Source organism: Orcinus orca, chromosome X (assembly GCF_937001465.1).
Source record: "Orcinus orca chromosome X, mOrcOrc1.1, whole genome shotgun sequence".
Lineage (NCBI taxonomy): Eukaryota > Metazoa > Chordata > Mammalia > Artiodactyla > Delphinidae > Orcinus > Orcinus orca.
The window spans coordinates 120,262,703-120,287,443 of NC_064580.1; the positions used below are offsets into that span (position 1 = coordinate 120,262,703).

General features: G+C 39.2%; 1 protein-coding gene across 9 annotated transcripts in view; it reads right to left on the reverse strand.

Moving 5' to 3' along the window:
• Nucleotides 1-24,741, reverse strand: part of MCF2 (MCF.2 cell line derived transforming sequence) — a 72,733-nt gene that overhangs the window by 44,770 nt on the left and 3,222 nt on the right. For 3 of the 9 annotated variants that reach the window (XM_033403646.2, XM_049704398.1, XM_004278711.3), the window contains exons 1-7: nt 18,756-19,139; nt 9,670-9,789; nt 8,754-8,870; nt 7,125-7,274; nt 4,311-4,444; nt 3,890-4,004; nt 803-922 (exon numbers count right to left, since the gene is read on the reverse strand). In XM_033403646.2, coding sequence (XP_033259537.1) covers nt 803-922; nt 3,890-4,004; nt 4,311-4,444; nt 7,125-7,274; nt 8,754-8,870; nt 9,670-9,789; nt 18,756-18,806 — 807 coding nt within the window. In that variant the 5' untranslated portion in view covers nt 18,807-19,139. Of the gene's footprint in view, nt 1-802; nt 923-3,889; nt 4,005-4,310; nt 4,445-7,124; nt 7,275-8,753; nt 8,871-9,669; nt 9,790-18,755; nt 19,141-22,107; nt 22,199-23,537; nt 23,653-24,741 lie in introns of those variants that run through there. The other 6 variants (XM_049704402.1, XM_049704401.1, XM_049704404.1 and 3 more) reach the window with 4 other exon arrangements.

Below are 24,741 nucleotides of genomic sequence, written 5' to 3' on the forward strand. Positions count from 1 at the left end.
ATGAGTCCAAGCTTTAAGACCAGCAGAACAATGATAGCTGGCTCTTGTGGGTACTTACTATATATCCATATATCCCAGGTACTGTGCTAAGTGTTTTATCTACAGCATCTAAATAAATCCTCACAATCACTCTGAAAAGTAGGTCATTACATCCCTAATGTATAGATGAGGACAACTGGTAAGGCTAAGTAGATCTATCTGTATGAATCTATGTTTGGTTCAATTGCATATATCAAATGATGGTTATTTAAGGAATTATATTGTTATGTTTCCATCATTTTCAAATACCAAATAGCATTCTTTTTTTTTTTTTTTTTTTTTTTTTTTTTGCGGTACGCGGGCCTATCACTGCTGTGGCCTCTCCCGTTGCAGAGCACAGGCTCCGGACGCGCAGGCTCAGTGGCCATGACTCACGGGCCCAACCGCTCCGTGGCATGTGGGATCTTCCCGGACCGGGGCATGAACCCATGTCCCCTGCATCGGCAGGCAGACTCTCAACCACTGCGCCACCAGGGAAGCCCGCGTTTAGCATTCTTGATAGACAATTTTCTAGCTTCTTCAAAATGATTTATGCTCTTGTTCCTATTGGTGGGCCTGCAACAGTTACAACTACATAACATAACTGCAGAGTCAACTCAGGCCCACATTGAACAAAACAGAATATAGACCAATATTACTGAACCAATTATACAGATTGTTGCTATGAGAGATTAATTATAATAAGGGTTTATATTACTAAAAAACATCAAAATGTGACTATTATACCCCATAAATATAGAGAACATCTAAAATGTAATCTTACCTGAGAATTTTCATCTAAGTTTTCCAACTTTTTAATTTTTTGTTTTACTTGAGCTATATTCCCTGTTACATCTGCCAACTCTGCTTGTTGGTTTAAAAGAAGTTCAGCTTCACTCACGAGCTAAAAATAAGGGGGAGAAAAAGTCTTAAAAGCATATAAATTATTAAGCATTTTCCCTTAATAATCAAGTTTTGTAGTAAATGCTAGTAATTAAGAACATCAATATGGAAAAATCGCACATATGGAAAATGTCTTCAGTTATTTTATTCACAGAAATCAATTTAATCTGTTAAAATTTAACCTGCTAGACATCAGTGTGTACTGATGATTTATAAAAGATCACTATGTACATGTAAGGGCATGTGTATATGGACAGGTATGGAAGTATATATACGTGTATATACATGCATATATATTCCCTAGCTCTATGGTGAATGGTTCTAGAAACAAAGACCCTTCAGTAGCAATGAGCACACCTAGCACCCAGATCTTGGTCTTTAATATCATTTCCCAGAAAAAGAAAGTGGGGCTTTGCAGGAAATTGGCTGGTTCCAGGGCTGAAGCAGAGTAGGAATAAGATTAGTTTAGAACATCTCTTTATGCCAGGAAGTAAAGAAGTGATCAAAATGTTTGGACATGTCACAAGGACACAGCAGTCAGGTGGAAACACCAAAACAGTTAAGAACAGTAATGAATTAAAAACTAGGAAGCCATGAGCCCAATAAATAGATAAACACCAAACAGCATTCTTTTTTTTTTTTTAAAACCCCCCTTTATTTATTTATTTATTTGGCCACACTGCACAGCTTGTGGGACCTTTGTTCCCCAACCAGGGATTGAACCCGGGCCCTCAGCTGTGAGAGCGCAGAGTCCTAACCACTGGAATGCTAGGGAACTCCCCCAGACAGTATTCTTGATAGACAATTTTCTAGCTTCTTCAAAATGATTTGTACTCTTGTTCCTATTGGTGGGCCTGAAACAGTTACAACTCCATGACATATCTACACTGAGATATGAAGATCAGCATTTCACAACCATCATACTTTGAAGCAAGAATCATCAATTGATGCTAAACTGGATGGGGAATTTTTGATGAGGAACAAGATATTTGCATGGCTTTAAATTTTCTCCCCACATATTGTCTACTAGTTGCAAGAGGGAAAAAAGTAACTATACTCTGGAGAAATTCAACAACACTCTGACAGGGTGATCAAAACCCCTACCAACAATGAGGGGCAGATGGACCTCATCTACCTGCAGATGTGATACCCTCCAAAGGAAACATCACTTATGCAGTATTCTTGCTGGTCATGCGGAGATTAATCTAATCATGAGACAATGTCAGACAAACTCAAAATGGTGAATATTTTATTTTAAAAATGACTGTATTTTTCCAAATGTCAGTGTCATAAAAGACAAAGAAAGGCTATGGAAATGTTATAGATTAAAGGAGACTAAAGACACATGACAACTTAATGCAATATCTGACTCTCTAGACTGGATCCTGTGCTGAGGGGGGAAAATGATATAAATGGCATGATTGAGTCAATTGACAAAATCGGAATACTGATGGCAGATAATTAGAAAACTATTGCATTATTCGTAAATGTACAAAATTTGATTGCTGTACTGTGATTATGCAAGAAAATATTCCTATTCTGTACCTTCAAGAGTATCTCAAGTTTGAGAATATTCAATTTTTTCTTGTAAGTTTTGAATTGCCAATTAAGCCTTTATTTAGTTAATTCCTAAAAAGCCAGAACGCATCTGCATGTCACTACGAGAGACAGATCGTGTCAGTGAGATTACAATCCAAGACAAACAACAGCAATATTGATCCGAGGCAACAATGACTGCATGAAACAGACTATAACCACAGGGCAAGAATTTAACCTGGAGGCAACTCAGGCCCACATTGAACAAAACAGAATATAGACCTCTACTTAACATATAAGTAGAGGCGCAATGGGTCTATTCAGGAAGAGTGTTGTTTTTGCATGTGTTTGGTTGGGGAGGAGGGACCAACACAAATAATCTGGAAGGCCCAAGAGCAATTTGACCTATTCTCTCTTTAAGAAAGGTTTCATGGAGAGCACCCACTTCAAAATCTGAATCACTGGAGGGAAAAGGCTGGTAGTAACTGAGCCCTGGGTTCAGAACGCAGTGCCCCTCCCCCAACTGATTCTGCCAGACGAGTCAGCCACTCATGGGTAGGAACAAGCTGACCACGTGCAAGAGAAAGAAGTGAGTTTTCCTCGGATCCGTGGGAAAATACTATGACAGAGACTGGGAGAAGCTTGGATGCTGACCATTAAAGAAAAGAAGAAAATAAATCCATATGGGGGATTTTTCAGAAGGATGGAACTAGAATATACTTATAACCTTTTAAATAATGTATAATTAAACATGATTTAATTTCATCCATCAGGCTTTTCATAGAAAATAAATTGCTGGATCAGAAAAAAATGTTTCGTTAGATTATATTAAATATGGTCAGCATAGATATATGGTATTTAAAAAATCACGAAGGGGCTTCCCTAGTGGCGCAGTGGTTGAGAGTACGCCTGCCAATGCAGGGGACACGGGTTCGTGCCCCGGTCCGGGAAGATCCCACATGCCACGGAGCGGCTAGGCCTGTGAGCCATGGCCGCTGAGCCTGCACGTCCGGAGCCTGTGCTCCGCAACGGGAGAGGCCACAACAGTGAGAGGCCCGCGTACCGGGGAAAAAAAAAAAATCATGAAAGAAGTTGGTATTATTTCCTTGGAAAGTTATCCCATAGTCCAAAAGCATTTTGTATCTAAAATAAATTTGAATATCAAACATCAGTGTAGATAGCAACTTTATCCCTGTCATCTATGTTAGGACTTAAGTGCTTTCTCATAAGAAATGAGTTTAAGCCAGAGAAGTAGAAGTCTTGGCATTTTCGAAGCTGTTTTCTTCATTTTAAGTCAAGGTTCACTCACACTTGCCTCTTTTCACCTCTCTGGGGGTATAAATGGGCACCTTGCAAGACTGTTTCTGATGATCAGGGAGCAAGAACCTCCAGCATAATGAAAAAGACTGTATCAAGGAAAGTTTTAACTGACCTCTTGAAAATCCTGCTCAAACTTCCAGAGTTGCAGATATTGCTCCATTTTTAGCTGGTGTTTTTCCCAAAATCCATCAAAAGCTATTTCCATATCATGTACTTGAGTGAGCAATCTTAACAAAGCAGAGTCATAATTAAAACAACGATTTGTGTTGCAGGTATGCAGATAAACCTGGTCTGGATGTTAAGAATTATAGGCAAAGTCACAGCCCATGACATTTGGTCCAGGTAGAGACTATCAGTGTCCACAGAACCTCCTCTCTGAGCAAACTAAGCTCTGGGAGACATCTCAGGAAGGAGTTCTCAGATCCCCAGAGGTCCAGGAATACTTTCACACTTAACAGGTAGCAGCAACAATGTATAATTCCCTTTCAAAGGTATAAAATAAGTAACTCTAAACCCAAAAGAGTACTACTCACTTATTAATAGTTTGCCAGTCACCACAAATTTGCTGATGATTTTCAAGTCTTGAACTCACAGCATCTTCGGCATCAGGCACTTCCAGATTTGTTAGCAGGATTTTTCCTTCTTTGGTTACAGTTGTAATATCCTTCTGTACAAAGGCAAAATACGATGAATCAGCCTGCTGGGAACCTATTCTGAATGACCTGGGGAAAAGGAAGCATACAGCAACAGCATGCAGAATAGAAACAGCAGTTCTAGAGCGGCCTTTGCTTTCATAAGTGAAAAATCAAGGAATACCTCATTATCACAGAATCCAAAAGCCGTGAGGATCTCCAAGAAGCCCTGCCTATTGAGATGGATTTGCAATCACTAATTTTATAAGATCTTTACAGACAGAAGTACCCCATGCTCGATTTGTAGCCTCCTTCTGTCACAGGTAGAAAGTTCTAATTTAGGGACTTCCCTGGTGGCGCAGTGGTTAAGAGTCCGCCTGCCAATGCAGGGCACATGGGTTCGAGCCCTGGTCCCAGAAGATCCCACATGCCGCGGAGCAACTAAGCCCGTGCACCACAATTACTGAACCTGCACTCTCAAGCCACAGCTCCTGAACCCGTGTGCCACAACTACTGAAGCCTGAGCACCTACAGCCCATGCACTGCAACAAAGACAAGCCACTGCAATGAGAAGCCCGCGCACCAAAACGAGGAGTAGCCCCCGCTCCCTGTAGCTAGAGAAAGCCCACACGCAGCAACGAAGACCCAACACAGCCATAAATAAATTAATTAATTAATAAAAAAAGAAAGTTCCAATTTAATGTGGAAACAACCTAAGTATCCATCAACAGGTGAATGGATAAAGAAGATGTGGTGTATATATACAATGGAATATTACTCAGCCATTAAAAAGAATGAAATTTGCCATTTGCAACAACATGGATGGACCTGGAGGGTATTATGCTAAGTGAGGTAAGTCTGACAAAGAAAGACAAATACTGTATGATATCACTTATACGTGGAATCTAAAAAGTATAACAAACTAGTGAACATAGCAAAAAAGAAACAGCCTCACACATACAGACAACAAACTAGTGGTTACCAGTGGGGAGAGGGCAGGGGGGAGGGGCAAAATAGGGGTAGGTAATTAAGAGGTACAAACTACTATGAATAAAATGAGCAAAAAATAAATAAATAAAAAAATAAAATGAGCGACAAGGATACAGCATGGGGAATATAGCCAATATTTTACAATAACTATAAATGGAGCATAACCTTTAAAAATTGTGAATCACTATGCTGTACACCTGAAACGAATATAGTATTGTAAATCAACTATACCTCAATAAAAAAAGAAAGTTCTAATTTATTCTATTCTATTTTGCTAATATTTTTAATGTGCTCCAATAAAGCAGTAGTACTGTAATAAAGACTACCACACTAGAAAGCATACAGTTACAAATAATATTTAATGCATATTCAGATATAGTTAGATACCTTTCCTACAAATCCTTAATTGTTACCAATCACTGCCGGCCATAAGTACTCTGTTACTTCACGTTTGGATTAATGAATTCACCATGAAGCATGTACTTCTATTCAGAAGGTCTGAACCTTAGAAGGATCTTGATCCTTTAGGGATCTAAGAGTGATCTAGCACTCCCTTCAGGAGATGCAAAGGCCCTCTGAAACTTTAAGGAAAAATTTGGGTGCCCATGTATTTTCTGGGAACAGGTTCCAAGATACCAACACGAAATAAGAACATAAACATTAAGAGCTACTGTTTATGAAGTGCCAACTACGTGTCAAACACTGTTTGATACACATCAGATACTTACTTCATTTCATCCTCACGACAGCCCTACAAGGTATGCATGTATCATCATCATCATCATCAACCCCATCGCACATATAAGGAAACTGAGACTCAGAGAGGGTAAGCAAATGACCAAGTCACTCAACTTGTGAGGGACAGAGCTTTTTTTCCTTGAATAGAGTTTTGCTTTTAGATTATGATTCAAAATTTCCATTTCTCTCCTCTTCTTAACATAAAAATGTCACCTCCACATAGAGCTTGTATCTGTCAGTGCCCCCAGCATGCCTGTTATCATACAAAGGACATGAGTTTTACAGGGATGCCTGGTGCTTGTTCAGATCATGCTCAGACTTTTGGGGGAAAGTGAATCTAAAAGTATTTGGTGACTGTCTGAAACGTGACTCAGAATCCTTCACAACACAACACTCCAGACAACTGGGGAGGAGAGTAAGATCAACTTGCTAGCTATGGTCTATTGTAGAAGACATCAGGAACTAGTACTCTGTGGAAAAGAAAGCTTGTAATCAATTTAGCCATGTTTGGCTTGGTCACAATGCTAGTATATGGCAGAGTTGGGACAAGAAACCAGGCCTCCTGAATCCTCATCAAGTTCTCCTTCTCCACTTCACAGTGTACCTCTGCTGGATGTTGAAACAGAACACCTGTCTGCCTCTTGACCCTCACTCTAGCTTTCCAAATGAGAGGGCCTTTCTATAAGATACAGAATGCATGGCAACAAAAATGACTGTGGATCTCTTATTCTGAAGCATTGATAAACTATTCTATTTACAAATAAACAGCTGCTTAAGAGAATGCACCATTTAAACAAGGGACACTTCGATTCAACATATCCAGGACATCTTCCTCTTGTATTCTTTTTTTTTAATAGTGTGCTTTATAATATATAAATATCTCCTTTGTCTCCCTACCCAGCAATCTGTGTGAAATGGACACTCAACATCTCTCTATCAAAAGAAAGACCATGGGAAATTTTGGTTTGTCCCCTCTATCAGACATACCTTTAACAGGTGGTACCTTTCAGCACGAATTGCAAGGATTTCTTCTATCGCGGGAATATCATCTGGTAGTTCTGTCTCAGCCAGTTCGGTTCCAAAGGACTGTAACATCTGAGCCATGTCTTTCACTGTGAGGGCAAAATTTTCTATAGCCTGCAAAGGAGCCCATGATGCTTTTAATTGTATGGAAGTTCTGCCAGCATATCAAAACCTAGACCAGCAATCGTATTAACTTTCATTTAGGTATGACAGCAAACACATATACTATGAACTCTGCTGAGGAAAGCTGGCAATGCCCTTGACAATCAACTCTAACTTTGCATCTAAGCCCCTAAGAAACTGAAGTGAGGTAGAAAGTCTTCTCAAATGTCTTTTACCTAAACTTCTGTACTTATTTCTCGAACACCGATGAAAACTCTTTCTTAAAGATGCCATGTAAAGAGTAATTTGTTTTATTCTCTTGCAAAACACAGTGTTTCCTTATTCTATTAAATTCTGAAACTGCAAAATTATTTTATAATAACTTTACTTCTGAAGAGAAATGAGAACATCAAAGCCACTTTATATTTATTAGCATTTATGAGCAAGTATTAGCATTTCAAACAACGCAATGGACTAAGGTGACAGAGGAATATTAGTCACAACAGTTCATTTCAGGTACTGGGGAAGATTTGAAATTGTGACCCCCAAAGGCTCTGCTGCCCTAAAATGTCAAGTAAGGTTGGGTTCTTTATTTTGTTTCCAAAATCAATGACTCAGAGAAAGAAGGACAACATGTAGAGACCATATTAACCCTTTGTTTACCATGCAACTCAAGGTGTCTGCTCTTTTATTTATAGCTTTATAGGTTAGTAAAGGCAAGACACTGCTTATTTTGACAATACACTTTCATACGAGTGAACAGGACTGCTGAATGAAAATAAGGATGAGGAAAATAGAATCCTGATTGAATTAAATATCATTATTTCCTTCAGAAGGGTTCCCATATCTCTGGGATTTGGAGTAAAGATTTTTATAGGACAGATTCACACCTGTGAGGCACCGGGCCCTTGCCTATTCGTACATTTCTGGAACACAAGGCATCTTTGCTACAAATCTAACTGCCCCAGGAGAATCACTAAGCTGATGAGATTAATAAGATTACTTGCATTTTTTGAGGGTGGACCATAGGCCAGGCACAATGCCAAACATTTTACATCTGTAATCTCATTTAATCTTCCTGATATTCCTATGAGGTAAAGTCTTATTCTTCCCATTTTATACTTGGAAAAACTGAGGCTGAGAGAGCTTTTACAACTTGCACAAAGTTATATCCCTAAAAATCAGCACTGCTAGGATTTAAACCCAAACGCTTGGTTTCTTCAAGTTACTACACGGCCACAGGAGGGGGTGGGTACAGTAGGATCTCCTTACTCCCTATAGGCCTCTCACTCAAATGCCATCCTCAGTGACTCTGCATCATTTCTAGATACTTCCTAGGGAAGAAAATCAAGATGTTGAATTATACATGTTTTTGTAAAATAGGAGCCCCAGAAACCTGTTTTCTCCAAGGAGGAAAACAAACAACTCTAGAACTAGATTTCAAAGCTAACACAAACTACACGCTCTACAGTAAGGGCAAAAGAAACATACATTTCTGAAGATGATCCATTCACTGTGGCAGTACTGCAAGGTGCCGCCTAACTCAGGGGTTAACTGCTCGTCATCAATGTATGTCAGCAAATCACTAACTGAGCTCAGCATAACCACCTACATAAATAAGCAAGAAAGATACTGTTAACTGCCCTCCGTGGCATCCCTCCACACAGCCGTACAATGAACTTTAGCATTCATTTAGCAGAATGTTATCTTTTATAAACGGTTCTAACAATTCTCTCCTGTACATCCCCTCCCACATGGATACACTACCTTCCCTCAGGGAATAACAGTTGTCATTTACAAAACATTTCTCTGTAAAGCGAAGGTAATCGCCATAGAAACCCAAACACCTGATTCCCCCTGATCTAAAATGTTGCACTGTCAGTGGTCAACCTTCTGAAAGAATGTTAAGCCCATAACAAAGTAAAAGGGCTTTCTGCAGTAAATTATAATTTATCAGGAGGGACTGATCTTTGCCAAAGTACCCAAATTTATGAGCACTCTATTCCTAACTCTAAAAACGTATCAAAATATCTTTTGAAAAAAAAAAGTTACTCTGAACTAGCTCAGGATGTAAGTTCATGGGAGTTCAAATACATAAAACACACACTCATTTTTTTCTCTAAAAATAAAATGTCCTGATTTTATACACATGCACACATACATATATACACATATACAACATATGTGACGTACATCTTTTTCAAAAGGAACTGCTTTGTTACAAGTTGATTAATCTTTTCCTCTATTTTAACAGTAGGAGCAGAAGACTTTTAGGCGTTTTGATTTTACATTTTGGGAAGATAAATTCTATTTTTTTCTTTTACACACTCTGTGACCACATGTAAAACATCAATAGCATGGTGCAAAGTCTTCATGAGAAAGGGACAAAACATTTAAATACTCTTACTGGTAATTTGAGTATGAAATCTTCCTGACTAAATCGAAATCCAATGTCTGTGAAAGTTCGTTGGAGAAAACTGGTAGGACGAAGGACCAAAACCAAGTGCAAGTTCCCAGGGAAGGAAGCCTATAGAAAGACCACAGGAAAGCAAGAAAAAATTGTCAAAACATGCATTCAAGTGAGCACATGGCAGAAAATATATAGTTAAAGAAAACAAATTCTAAAGTCATAAAAGCCACTAAAAGGATAAAACTTTAAAAAATGGATATTGATAAAATCTAAAAACACAAAAATAGAAATAAAACTAATGTAAGGTCATCAGGTCAGATCCTTGCAGTTCTCGTGGCCTGGAATTTTCTCACACTAAAGTCAATCCCAAGTTATGAAAAATTATGCTCTTAAACTTCATTTTAAACTTAGTTGTTTGCACTCAAATTGCATTTAATCCCTGTAAAACAGAATTAGGAGGCAGGTTTCTAGGATAACCCTAAATGCCAAAGGGAGCTGAAATACTGAATACCTGCAGTAAACAATGGAAGAAAACTATTTTATGGACTCATATTTTTAGTTCAGCCAAGCAACATTCACAGAATATCTTCTACGTGTCCTACTCCATGTATTTAAGTGAATGATTATCAGGCACTGTTAACACTTGGTGTACACAAATTAATAAAATATAGTCCCTACCCAGCTTGCAAGAAAATGACAATCTAATAGTAGAGTCCATTAGTATCATTTACTCTATAGGACGATAAGTTGATCAATGAAACAAGGGAATTAGAATAATATACAACAGGAAGTGGTAGCACAGAGCATCCTAGACCTAGGAATGTCAAAAAGGTCTCCCATAAAGAGGTATAAATTGGATTAGAATCTTGTTCTGGTGCACCCATGTTTCCCAGCTTCTTAGAATACTGGCGCATAGTAGGTGGTCAAGAAATAATCATTAAATGAAAGAATGCAAAAGACAAGGAGGGCACTATGCAGAATTTGCAAGGGGTGGAATAGTATAGCCTGATATAAATGATAAAACACCACATATCAAATGCTTACTGTATACGAAGTATTTTGCCAACATTATCACAGTTCCTCTTCATAATAATCCTGTGAATTAGTTAGGCTATCCTCTTTTACAAACAAAAAATAGTGAGGCTCATAGAGTTTAAGTATAACTTGACCCAGCTGGTAAAGTCTGAGTCGGCACCCGAGTCTGCCCCACATCAAGAGGTCCCAGTCCAGAAAACTAGAGGAAAATGCTGATGGGAGTGGAGGGGTGCAGCAATGGGAGATGGTGCTAAAAAGATGAGCAGGAGCCAGATCAGGAAAGACCTTGGGTTTTTTCCTGGCGGCAAAGGGAGACTCAAGAGTTTTTAAGCAGCAGAGCAACACGATCAGATCTGCATTTTAGAAGGATCACTTTGGCTCTGGAAAAGGACAGGATTTGGACAAGAGTGGAAGCAAACAGATGAGCCTGAAGGCTGGAACAGTCCTCCAAGCCAGGGATGGTGAGTTTCTGAACTGGAGCAACAAGAGCAGGGATGAGGGCAGAATTTAGGAGGTACTCTCTGCAAGGCATGATGACTGGCTGTGTCTGATGAGAAAGGAAAGACTAGGACAATCAATTTCCAGAGTTTTGGCTTAAGTAACTGGGTGAATGGTACGACCCTCACTGACATGGGAACACAAGAGAAGCAGGTTTTCAGGAGGGGGATATGATACGATTCCCATTCCTTGACCTGTTGGAAGGGTCATTAGGACAATCTGATGATGTCCATCAGACAAATGGACATACAAGTAAGGAGGGAAAGAAGCCTACACTGGGAATGTAGAGTTCGGAGTCATCAGTCTCAGAACAGTGGGTTAAAGTGTAATAAAGCAAAATATGTCCAAAATGTTTAAAATACAGTCATCTTTTAGGAATGCTGGAATATTAATAATTGAAGAAAACTATAAAACAAAAGTTAATAAGATACTGTGGAGGCAGGGGTATATGGGAACTCTGTACTTTCTGCTCAATTTGCTGTGAACCTAATCCTGCTCTAAAAAATAAAGTCTATTAAAAAAAAAGAATAACTTTCATAGAGGGATAAGACCTAGACTCTGAAATGACATTCAAAACTGGAGATTTTTAAAATTCAACTTGAGATGATGATAAAAACATAAACAAGTGGCGATGAGAACTAGAGTCAGGGAAAGAGAACTGAGTGTGATACAAATAGGTAAAAGAAAGGAGCGCAAAATTAAATCAATAAACTAAACAATGATTACAAATAGACACAAATCGGGATGGCTATCTACCTGAAAACTCCTCTAGGTGGCGATATCTGTACTACCCTCTCCCTTCATGAGAAACTACTTCCCCTCCCCTCAAAATTCATATGTTGAAACTTAACCCACAAAGTGAAGGTATCTGGTGGTGGGGGCTTCAGGAGATGATTAGGGCATGAAGGTGGAGCCCTCATGAATGAGATTAGTGCCCTTACAAAAGAGACCCCAGAGAGCTCCCTCACACGTTATGCCATGTGAAGACACAGAGAAAAGATGGCCATCTATGAACCAACCACCAAGTAGGCTCTCACCAGACACCAAATCTGCTGGCACCTTGATCTTGGACTCCAGACTCTAGAACTGTGAGAAATAAATTTCTGTTGTTTATAAGCCACACAGTCTATGCTATTCTGTTATAGCAGCCCATAAGGACTAAGACAACCTCCTATTACTCTTTTTTTTAAAAATAAATTTATTTGTTTTATTTATTTATTATTTTTGGCTGCGTTGGGTCTTCGTTGCTGCACGTGGGCTTTCTCTAGTTGTGGCAAGCGGGGGCTACTCTTCGTTGTGGTGCGCGGGCTTCTCATTGTGGTGGCTTCTCTTGTGGAGCACAGGCTCTAGGCGTGTGGCCTTCAGTAGTTGTGGCACGCAGGCTTCAGTAGTTGTGGCTCGTGGGCTCTAGAGTGCAGGCTCAGTAGTTGTGGCGCACGGGCTTAGTTACTCCGCGGCATGTGGGATCTTACCGGACCAGGGCTCAAACCCGTGTCCCCTGCATTGGCAGGCAGATTCTTAAGCACTGTGCCACCAGGGAAGCCCAACCTCTTATTATTCTTAATATTGGTTTCTAATGAGAACTGTTCTCTTTCTTCATGACCTTGCCCTTCTAACACACAATGATTTGAAGTGGGATGAAAATTTAATGTAAAAAGTCCCACACTAGGGTTTTTCAAACTATTGCTGAGGGAAGGAAACTTTGAGGGTGCAGTTCCAGAGCTACTGATAGCCATGACCCCTGCTGCTAGAGGAAGCTTATTCCAAAGAACAAAGCCAACAATGTATATAGAGAACTGGAAGTAGAGACAGAGAGTCCCAATGATAATGTGTATCCTACCATCTATTATGCACATAATGTCTATTATATTTTATGCTAAGAATGGTACATACTTGCCATAGTTATTATAAGAATTAAAAGAAATAATGACTATCAAGCTACTCTGTCAACTCTAAAAAAATTAATAAGATAGTTGTTTTAATTTACCTTGGGTTCTTGGACCTAAAGAAGAACAAGCAGACTTAGGTAGAAAACTTTTTCGGGATATGGATAAAGGCTTGCTTAAGGGGAAACTCTGACAGGGACTTGTGAGAACTCTGGACCTACTTCTAGACTGACAGCACTAAGTGTATTTCTATCCTATTCACTTTAGGAGTTAAGCCTTTCCTTCTCCTTCACATGGGCATATTACCAGCATAATTATTATACTTAACCTGCCTTGCCCCAGCTTATTTTTTCACTTTTAAATGAAATCGAAAGCATCCTACTTTTGCCAACACTTAAAGCACTATTACTTTTATTGTTTCATGGATTCTAGGTTGATCTGCTCTCATTTGTCTTTTTGTCTCTGACTTTCCTTAATGTCATATTCTCTGGTATTGCACTGGAAATCTCTAGATGCAACACCCTAGCGATGACTAACTTAAAGCCTGGAATACTGACCCACCTCCAAAATTGGTGGGGGCGGGGTGGGGGTGGTGATACTATGGGAGCAGAGAAGATCATGTGGCAACTCTCTGCCCTGAGGTCAGGCCCTGGTCTCTAACCTGCCACTCCTAGGAGAACAAGCAGCCAGGCCCTGGGACAGCTGATCACACAGCAGGGAACAAAGTAGAGAGGAGAGAGAAGCAGAATCACTGTTCACAGCATCCATGGGGAAGAGAGTTCAGGCAGGGTTTGCGGGTATTCAGCTGCTCCCAAGTCAGGGGTTTCATGCTGGCTGTTTTACTAAATCAGTTATTCCATCTATTTGATAAAGTGGCTTATCCCAAACATTGAAAGCAGAATAAAATGCTTCTAAAGATATTTCTACATTCTAAGGAGATCATTCTTAAGTAAAACTTCCTGATTATTTTATCATACCTTCTCCTCCCTTAATTCCTTCAAAATGTTTAGTGATTTGCTTATCACAGAAAACCTATAGGACTTCCCTGGTGGTCCAGCGGTTAAGACTCCGAGCTCACAATGCAGGGGGTCTCGGTTCAATCCCTGGTCAGGGAACTAGATCCCACATGCTGCAACGAAGATCCTGCGTGCTGCAACTAAGACCCAATGCAGCCAAATAAATAAATAAATACATATTTTTAAAAGCCCACAGATATTTGCATTTCTAAAGAAAACACCCTATCAAGGATGAACACTTCATTTACTGCCTGTATAATTACATTTGCAATGTTGTTCCTTATAGGATAATTTTAGAATCTTTATTGAGCTGCCACGCAAATCTTCCTAGAATACATGGATTCTGTTAACCCAACAGCTACTCTCAAATCTAAGCCATTTGAAGGAATAAATAACTTGTAGGCAACAGTTATTATTTAGTAGGCAAAACTACTAAACACTTGGGTGGCACTCAAACAATTCATGTGATTTGTCAGTTATTTTTTTAGAAAACTAAATCATGCATTAGATCCCATGTATGAATCCCAGTCCCACTCACTTACCCAAATTTACACAGGTGCCAAACTAGTTATAGTAAAACCACAACCTCATGTGAATGACTTTTAATAGCTTCTCTCCAGCATAATATATATATATATATACACACACATGTACATATATTTACATGTATTCAGGACCCCTCAAAGCCTTAAGGTAGGGACAGGAGATTGGCTAGCTGGCCATGGGTGGGAGTGTTGCTTTTTATTGAATGACTATTATGAGAATTCTCCTCATTATGATATTATGACATCATACTAAGTATTTTACATGCAATAGGTTCTTTTATCCTCATTTCACAACTAGTCAGTTCCAGCTAAACGCTGTCATGTGGGAAGGTGGGCCCAGCTCTGCCTAATCTGTGATTTCTCAAAAGCCAGAAATCCAGACTTCTGTGGGAAACACGATTTTCAAAGATGGGAAACAAATGGAAAGTTTGTTAAAGCACTGGATGGTCTCAACAAAACACATGTATGGACTACCAGTTTGCAACCTTGGAACTAAAGCTTCATACATCTGAACCTGGGCCAGTATCAACGCTCTGTCCACTTCTCTGGCTGTGATCGCTGGCTATGAGAATCTGGAGGGGACAGAGCACTCTTGAGAAATTTTAACCTGAAAGGCCATTTTGGCTTTAGGGTCAGTCTGCATGTGTTTGCATGTGAGCATACAAATAGGTATAGAGACAGATTCTATTCTTTATATACAGATGTCTGCATAACTAAAAGATTCAAGATAATCTATTTTAAAGCCGCTATTGAAATGAACATTCAAACAGCATATCACATATCATAAACAGGATCAGATGCACATATAGCAAATATAGCGCAAGCCCCCTGAGGTTTCCCATTCGGTTTGGGGAAACTACATTTCTACATTCTCTGGTATGCTGCCTTAAAGATCTCTAATCTGGATGGTTATATAAACATGAAAAGGCACAGTTCCTATTTTCTCCAAAATCAAACCCTAGATTTTCAAACTATAAATCGTTTTTGAGAGCCTGTCAGAAAAGCAAAAAGATGTGAGCAAGGGTCAGTCTCGTTTTCTTTTATTGCTTTCTTCTTTACCAAAAAAAAGCATGCAGCATGAGAGAGGAAACAGCACTGGTTTTAGGCACTGGTTGCAGGCTTTTTTTTTTTTTGGAGTTCCAACATGTGACTGCTTAAAGGCGCCTCAGTAAAAATGAACATGCCGCCTGTCTTCATAGGGCGCAGAGCCATTTCTCCCATTTCTGAGCACGGCCCCACCCCAGCCCTCGGCAGCAGCTCCGACCGGTTCTTCAAGTTAAGGTGCACAGAATTCGTTTTCTCTCCCCTTCCCCTCCTGGAGAAGACATTTACTCCCTTCTCCTCATGCCTGTCTTCAGATCACCCAGTTATATGGCCTCACGGCAGTTTGGACAGCAATAACAATGACAAAAGGCATCGCTTTTTCACTACTGAAGTCTGGAAATTAACCTTGTTTAATATTCTTTTGTGCGGCATCTCAGACAGGCAATTCATACACCCCCTGCTCGCTTTTCAGTTATTCTAGTTATTTCTTTAAAAACGCTAACAGTGGCTGATGCCACATAAAAATTTGATTATTTTACTATGAAAACAATTTATATTCCTAGAGCTTTTTCTTTGCATCTTTAGGGCAGAGAAATGCAGTCACAATAAGAGGGAAACCAGGCCAGTCTGAATGCTAAGGACAAGCTCTTTCCAGGACCCTTAACCCTTCCCAGGACACGTACTTAACGCACAGGCTGAATGCAAACTCAGACTTGCTGCCTGGCATTTAGGAATAACTTGACCTTGACATCTAGAAAATAGGACAAATACTAACAGAAAAACAAATGTTTGAAACAATTTAGCATCGTGGAGCCTACTGAACAAAACTATTATAATTTCATATTGTTATAGTTACAGAATATAACTGTTACAGAATATAAAATACTGAATTGTTGGCAATGTGACTGACCTCGATAAGGTCCACACCATCACGTTAGAATAAGTTGGGAAACATCTCGTGACCTCAAACTACAGAGAAGAGTTTCCAAGGCCGTGAGCTACTCCCGCACTCTTCCCACATACCCCACCCTTAAAGGGTACAGAAAGGAAGAGTTATTCCACAGATAGCCAAATAACTTGCCAAGGGATCTCAGGAGTGGGACAGTCCCAGGCAATACTCTTTTCCTTGTGATTCGCCCTTCTTGTCCCATATCCATTCTCAACCCCCTCACTTGTTCACACTCATTGCAATTTCCACCAAGTAGCCAGTTTAAGCCTCTCTTTGGACTTTAAATCCACTGCTACCATCCTTCCAGGTGCTACCTATCATAGCCTCTAGAATCAGCCCAACTCCAGAGATCCTTCCAAGTCAAACTATGGTGTCACCAACTGAGTTGCAAATTTTTCACTCTGGTCAGCCCCTATGCATGCAAGCAGAACAAATTTGTCTTCCACCATAGTTCTGGGCTTCAGGCTTAATCCAATCAATTTCATTTCAAGCTAGCTGTTCATAGGGACCACTTAAAGTAATTCATTTGAGAGAAAAAGAGAAGAAAGAAACCAAGAAAGGTAATAGACACATATGCTCTTCCTTAAGGTCCAAACAAACGTCATCTCCTTTGTGAGCCCTTCCCTACCAACTAGAAGTTCTTTCATAATAGTTATTTAATAGTTATTTATGAACATGTCCTACCTTCTCTACTAGATTGAAAGCTCCTTCAGCTCTGTAGCCATTCCATGTTTACCTTTGTAACCCATGTTGTGTGTGGCACAGTACTAGATATATCTATTCACTGAGTACTTGTGTGCTGTATTAATTTGTGTGTATATTAAGGGATGTGCATCTACACGAAACAAAGTTCAGAACTGAGAAAACATCTATGCATATAAAGGAATTAGGAATTTTCTGAAAGCTTAAGTAAATTACTTTTGATAACATAAGTACTAATGTCAGTTGCACCCAGTATTGCAAAGCATATACACAGGCATCTCTTGTGCACCATGAATTGTCTGTTAAAAGTCTGAAGCTATTATTCCCATAATACAAAATCATGTGTAGAGCTGGAGATAAAAGATTCATATCCTAAACTGTAATTTTTAATATACCATTTTGTGCCAAGAGCTTTATTAGAAAATAAACCGTTTACTCACCCATTGATGTTACTGTCATTCAACAACAATAAAATTCTTACTGGTTTATTTCCCTGATCTTACTTTTGATTCCAAGTGTCATTTTTTTCTATGACTGATTTTCACTTTCTTATTTTTTGTGTGTTGTCTTGATTATTTAAATAAGCAAGTATTATATTTTAAATCATAACATCAAGAATATTACCTTAAGTTTTGAAAGAAAAAGAGTAGCCCTGAAAACCTTGCTGATGACCAGTTAGTTATCAAATTAGCTAGTGTTACTTTGTATCTCTCCAAAATACATCTAAATATCCCTTCAGAAATTTGCTGGGAATTTAGTATACAAATGAACCAACGATGGGAAAATTTGAAAATGTATCTGAAAGGAGAGTCTAGCTTATCAAGAACAGTGAGTCACTTTTTTTCCTTTAAGAAACAGTTGTCAACAGGCTAGAAATCTGCGTCTTTCAAGTTTGAATATGGGGAAGAAATGAAATCAGAAAGATTTCAGATCATCAGACTTCAACATTTTTTCACTTGTCCGGTAACACCCAGGAAGGGCTGCCTTTTTAAATGCTGATGAAGTCGTCTCCAGGTCTGTCCATGATATCATACTCTACTTGACCATGGTGAAAGGAAGGACGAATCCTTTTGTTAGATATTATTTTAACTGGTCACTTAAAGCTACTCTGTCCAACGATTCAAAATTGCTCATACAGTCTTGAACAAGTACCATGACGGATGGTGCTTCCTCATAAACTCGATCACGTTTAGATTTTGAAATTACATTCTACCTCCTTGGCCTTAACATTCCCCTATGTCCGTATCACAGGAATCACATCAATGCAGTCCATGCAAACACAAGACTCCATTCTCGCCCTCTGTCCTTAAAAGCCCCATTCAGCAGTTTGTGCTATAGCACCATGCTGCCGCATCCCTGCACTTGAACTTGGGAATAGGCTTTCCAGGACTGCAGGCAGAGCCCTTACCGCATTCCTTCTGAACCTCATCTTGCCTCTCGGGGGAGTTGCTTCTGCCATCTCGCCTATACACAATAACACTCTTCTTTTCCAATTGTCAATGCCACATTGATGAAATATGAGCCGCTTCTTAGGTAGTATTTAAAAGCGGCAGCCAAAAATCTCTATCAAACAAAGCTACCGTAGCTGCTTCCATTACCACCGTGGCAGCGCTGCAAAAAAACCACTATCCCTGATTCGTCAGCTGACAGAGCCTTCCCTGCTGCTCATTGTAATTCAGAGTCGACACATTCCCCCAATTACTTAGCCTGATTGAACCTCATGGATTAGCTGGTGCTGGACTGCTCAAGAAGATCAGCCTCGTCCAGGGAGTGGAGGAAGGAAAAAAAAATGACTCTCCTCCTAGGGGCTAGATGGGACTGGCTTTCTCCTCTGCGCAATTTGATTTTTAAGGTGGAATGCTAAGAATCTTTGTGAAGGTAGTATTAACTGATATCTTTAATCTTGTCCTACCCTGGTCTGTAACTTGAAATTCAATTCTGTTTGTTTTTTTTTAAATTAAATTCTATTCTGGGTTTAAGCCTTGTGAAAGGTTAATAGCTTGTGAAATTTTGTCCTGATGATAATCTAGAAAGAGCAGAACGTGCAAACTTTCTAAGATGGATAGGATGCTCTCCCAAATGAACATTTCCCCAAAATGTATAACTAAAAAATAAAAAATCTTGTCTCTTATCATTATGAAGTATAGCCTAACTGCGTAGTTTCTTTTGGAATCTAGAAATTAAGATCTTCAAATTGAATTATATAATTACTTCATAGACACTAGTTTAAAATAATGTACTGAAGACAGTTAGACCTATCTATACAATGGCCATTTTCACCAGAAATTCTTTCTGAATGTCAACTTTTGTTCTTGCAATTGGCTTGCATTCAATATTTACCTCTATTGCAAACAGTGTCCAATGGCTATTAATGGTTGAGATATAATTAATGTGCTTTTGAGTATGGGTATAGAAGCTCTACCATAAGCAGAAACATTTAAAATGCTAAAAAGAAACAACGCTTAAACTAATCTATAGCCAGTTACATGTCATCGTCACCTGCCGTCCCCCCACCTCCCACTCCTGCCCGACTGTTATGCAAGTAAAGCGACCTTGGGCTCAAAGCTCTTTGTTGGGCATACTTCACACTTCCCCCCTGAGAGAGCATTCCCTAGGGAAACAGAAAGGGGAGCATCACCTCCCCTTTCTGTTGGGGTCAACAAAGTCATTATTCCTTTGTTGACCCCAAATCAATACTATCAAGACCCAATTTTGTATTTCTCTTTTGGGAAAAACAAGACCTCTGTTCTAAGCAATCTATTTGATAAATAAAAATAAAACTTTACCAAAAAACTGATGCCATGTGCCAACCAGTCACTCAATGAAAATTAATCTCATCAAGCAGGTAGTTTTGGCCAAAAGAAAAAACGCTGGGCTGGGTGATAAAAAAATGTTTTATTGTAACAAGTGCTATATTTAGTATTAAATAATCGATTACTGTCATAAACTAAAGTCTGCTCAATAAGCCCAAGGACCGATCCTAAAGGCCAGGGCACAATAAATGCCTTTTATATGATTCAGCCCATTGACAGAGCTCAATAGTACCCGGACGCCAGATGTACTCTCTCCAAAGGAATTTTTACCTTTTTCTAAAAAAAAATTTAATGTATTTGTCTATCCACATGTCATTTGGAAAATGATAGGAAGCAGCAGGTGGAAAGGTCACCAACTGCAGTTCATGAAAATTCAATTCTTGCTCCTGACCTTGGATTCAACATGTAATCTTTCCAAAATGCGTATATCAATGTAATTCCCTCATCTATGGGACAATTATAATGATACCTGCCCACAGGACTTAATCAGGAAACGAAGAGAATCAACATTACTTAATAAATGTGAATGCCTTTGAAAAAGCAAAAATGTATTATACAAAATCGAGGTTTTACTATTTTATTTTGGTAACTTGTATGAATGTGGTATTAACTCTTCTCTTCATTGCTTAGGATTAAACACTTCTGTTATAAAAAATAAACAAAAAACTACCTTGCTGACTTGCCCAAGATGAGGAATAATTCATACTGGGTATGAGAAGAATAATGATCTCATTCATTTTACCATGTGAGTGCCAGTGTATTTCTTACACTCGTCAGCAAGTTAGTAGAGCAAAATGAACACTGGCTCAGAAGTCCAACAACCTACATTTTTGTCTTGTCTTCACAACTAAACCAACTGCCTCTGCTGGCTGTGGCCTCCCGCGTGAGTCCGGAGACAAAGGAAGAATTTCAGATGGCTGATGACATTGGACTCTCAAAGAAAAACATATATTGATTCCCAGCTATTCTGGTCTGATAGAGGAAGTTGACTGCACGGCACTTTTGCAGACAGCCCCACTCTTACCAGCTCGGGAGGAGTCTATGGGTTCCTCACCTCCCTCTTCTTCTATGAAAGAGAAGTGTCAGACAATATGCAGATGAGCATAATAATGTAAGAGATCATCTTGGCTGTGGGCAGGATTGCATCTCTCATATTGTCTCCTTTAGGGAAACTGTTTTTTCTCTCTGGGTCTTGGAGAGCTGGGGACTAGCTTCCAATAGGGACAATATGTCATTTTGCAGGTGACTCCCTTCCCTCTCTACCCCAGGGGAAAGAAAAGTCTAGAAAGATACACACCAAAATGTTAAAAAGTGCTTATTTCTGGACGGTTCGATTATTGACTATTGTTTTAAACCTTCTTCTTTATACTTTTCCATATATAATGAGTATACAGCAACACAGCTATTTCCATTTTTAAAGCAGTTCTCATAAAAAAACTGCCTTGCTTTGAAAGGCATAGGGGACCATGAATCACTTCTCACTCAACTTGAACCATTAACTACCCATTCTTTCCTATTAGGTTTTATTTTGGGTAGAGTTGGTTAGCTCAATCTCCTTTACCAATTCGCCTCTCTAGTTTTCCACCTCCCCATTCCATCTATTTTTATTGTCTCCATCAGTATCAAAATAAGCTGTAACCCACAAACAGAAAGCATAATGCAAAACAAAGTCAAGAAGTTACTGTAGAATACAAATGTAAAATAGATGGCTAGTGGGAAGCAGCCGCATAGCACAGGGAGATCAGCTCGGTGCTTTGTGACCACCTAGAGGGGTGGCATAGGGAGGGTGGGAGGGAGGCTCAAGAGGGAGGGGATATGGGGATATATGTATGCATATGGCTGATTCACTTTGTTGTACAACAGAAACTAACACAGCACTGTGAAGCAATTATACTCCAATAAAGATCTATTTAAAAAAAAGTTACTGTAGAATAAATTGGTACTCACTGAGATTTTTTGGAGAGAGATTTTGAGAGAAGACCAGGTATCCAGTCTTCGATCAAGAATAATGGTAAATCGGGAGTCAGATTCATTTTGCCTACAAGATGAGAGGAAATACTCTGTTTTTCTTAGTAATAACCCAACTTTGCTAGATATGTCCTTACTTCTGATTATTTCATTTACATGTGATGTCTTGCCTGAAGACAGATTTGGAAAGTTATCACAAAGTGCTACAATGGAAAGCCAATTTAATTCCATATTCCACTACTCGCTATTTAAAATTTCTTTTTTGTCACTAATGTCAATCTTTTAAATAGGCAAGTAATAGTGTCATGCAGGTAGGCCACTAAAATGGTTTCGGAATACTATGATTTGGGGCATGGGAAAACCTTATAGACAGCTGTCCTTCATGACGTCAGATGTAACTTCACGGCAATCCATCAGGAGTCAACAATCCATTCATTCATTCAGAAAAACACTGTTAAATACATATTCTTACCTCTTGCCTGCTCCTTGAGGGAAGGCAGTGTAATGGATAATAAAACTTTTATTTGCCCTAAAAAGACCACTTTCAAGCTTTAAGGGGTGCCGTGTAAATTTAGTTTTCTGGGATTTGATTTTTGTTCATGAGCTTCTTCACAATATTATGATTTTAGATTCCTGCCTTCTTAGTCTTCAGGATTAATAACCAGAAAATGTTTCCTTTAAAAAATTTGTTTTCAACCTAAATAAAATCTTTAAGGAAGCATCTGAAACTTTCCCCTTAAAGCATTCTCATCTCAAATGATTTCTAATATCAAGTAACTCCTAATCCATTCCAATATCACTTTTGAGTCTATTTAACTTTCAGTCTTCTTATTTTATCCTTGGAAGAAATGAAGAATAGCTGTCTAGCTACTGGCTAGTGAGAGTTCCTTTTAGGCGAATTAAAGGCTTTATGTATGACCATCATTTTTAACCTATCTTCTTCTGCATGGGGACAAATACTTCTAGGCCCCCAATTTGGTTTTCATAGAGCCTCAGTAAAATTTTTTTTTTTTTTTTTTTTTGCATTTACGCGGGCCTCTCACTGTTGTGGCCTCTCCCGTTGCGGAGCACAGGCTCCGGACGCGCAGGCTCAGCGGCCATGGCTCACGGGCCCAGCCGCTCCGCGGCACGTGGGATCTTCCCGGACCGGGGCACGAACCTGCGTCCCCTGCATCGGCAGACGGACTCTCAACCACTGCGCCACCAGGGAAGCCCTCAGTATAATTTTTATAGCAATTTAGGTAGCTGTCAGCTTCCCCTTCTAAGTTATTTCTTACCTACTCTGAAGGTGAGTCTTATGATCATTTACAATAACAAAAGCCACACTAAAACACCATTTTCCTGTTACTACATTCAAATGGGTAGCCAATAGAAAGCAAACTGAAAAAAAATGTAATGAAATGCTATACCTTGCAACAGACGTCAAGTAAGTCAGCACTTTTGCTATCACCTCTTCCGGTATGCATCTGAAATTACAATTTTCCGGAAACGTAATGATCCAAGCATTGTCCTTTCCCCGGCCACCTAAAATAGTATAAAAAAACAAATTAGCATTTATGTGACAACAATGCAAGAAAGAGGATTTTAGATTTGAGAGGGCTGGTTAGAAGACAGTCTGGGGCCAATGCAACTTTTATAAGGATGATGATCTCCACAGAAACCAAAACGGCACCATGCTCCTGCTGAAGTCTAAAAAGTAGCAGGGTGGTTTTGAAATAAAAAAGGAGAAAGAAAGAAAGGGGGGGGAGACAGAGAGAGAGAAAGAAAGAAAGAAGAAAAGAAAGGAAGAAAGAGAAGGGGGAGGGAGGGAGGAAGGAAGGAAGAAAGAAAAAGAAAGAGGGGAGGGAGGGAGTAGAGAAGGCAAAATGAGAAAAAATTTCACAGAATGTGTATAATAAATGCAGTTGAAAATAGAGCTGATCACTCATATTGGACAACCATGGGTATTGGGAAATAACTGTTTCTATACCAATGCTATGAGCCTAAATTCAAGTGAGTCACTGACAGCTTGATAACAAGTGGAAACCTTGATAAAATTGACCACTTAGAGTCATGGTGAGCATGAAGAGTATAGGATACAAACTATAGGAAATAAGTGATGTTCTAACGGATTGGTGGAAGAAACAATATAAGCAATGGAATAGGAATCTTACTAATGCAAAGAAAGAAAGACCACAAATTCTCCATGGGTTAAAATTCAGTGTGCACCCCACTCCACAGCCCTCTACGCAGCCTGGAGGATTGAGAATGAAAGCCACCTAGTGCAGGGATGAGCCTTACATGTGCCTAAGGTCCCACTCTGTAGTCAGCCTAACACCTGGGCACAGAGTGGGTGCTCAATGCATATTAGTGCTAAATGGAAGTTGAAAGATTATTTTAGGGGAAAAGTTGTACTGTGGCCTTTGAATTTAGCTTGCTAAAAGAATTTTTTTGAGAGGTTTAGTTGTAATTCTTGTTTGGCTAAATTTAAGTGAATAAAGGTACAGGATATAAAAATATTCAATATGCAATAAAACTATGACAAAGGCAAAGGAGAGAAAGTAGAATGATAAAGCAACTAATTCCAAAAGAAAGCAAAAATGGAGGGAAAAAAACAAAGAATAGGACAAATAG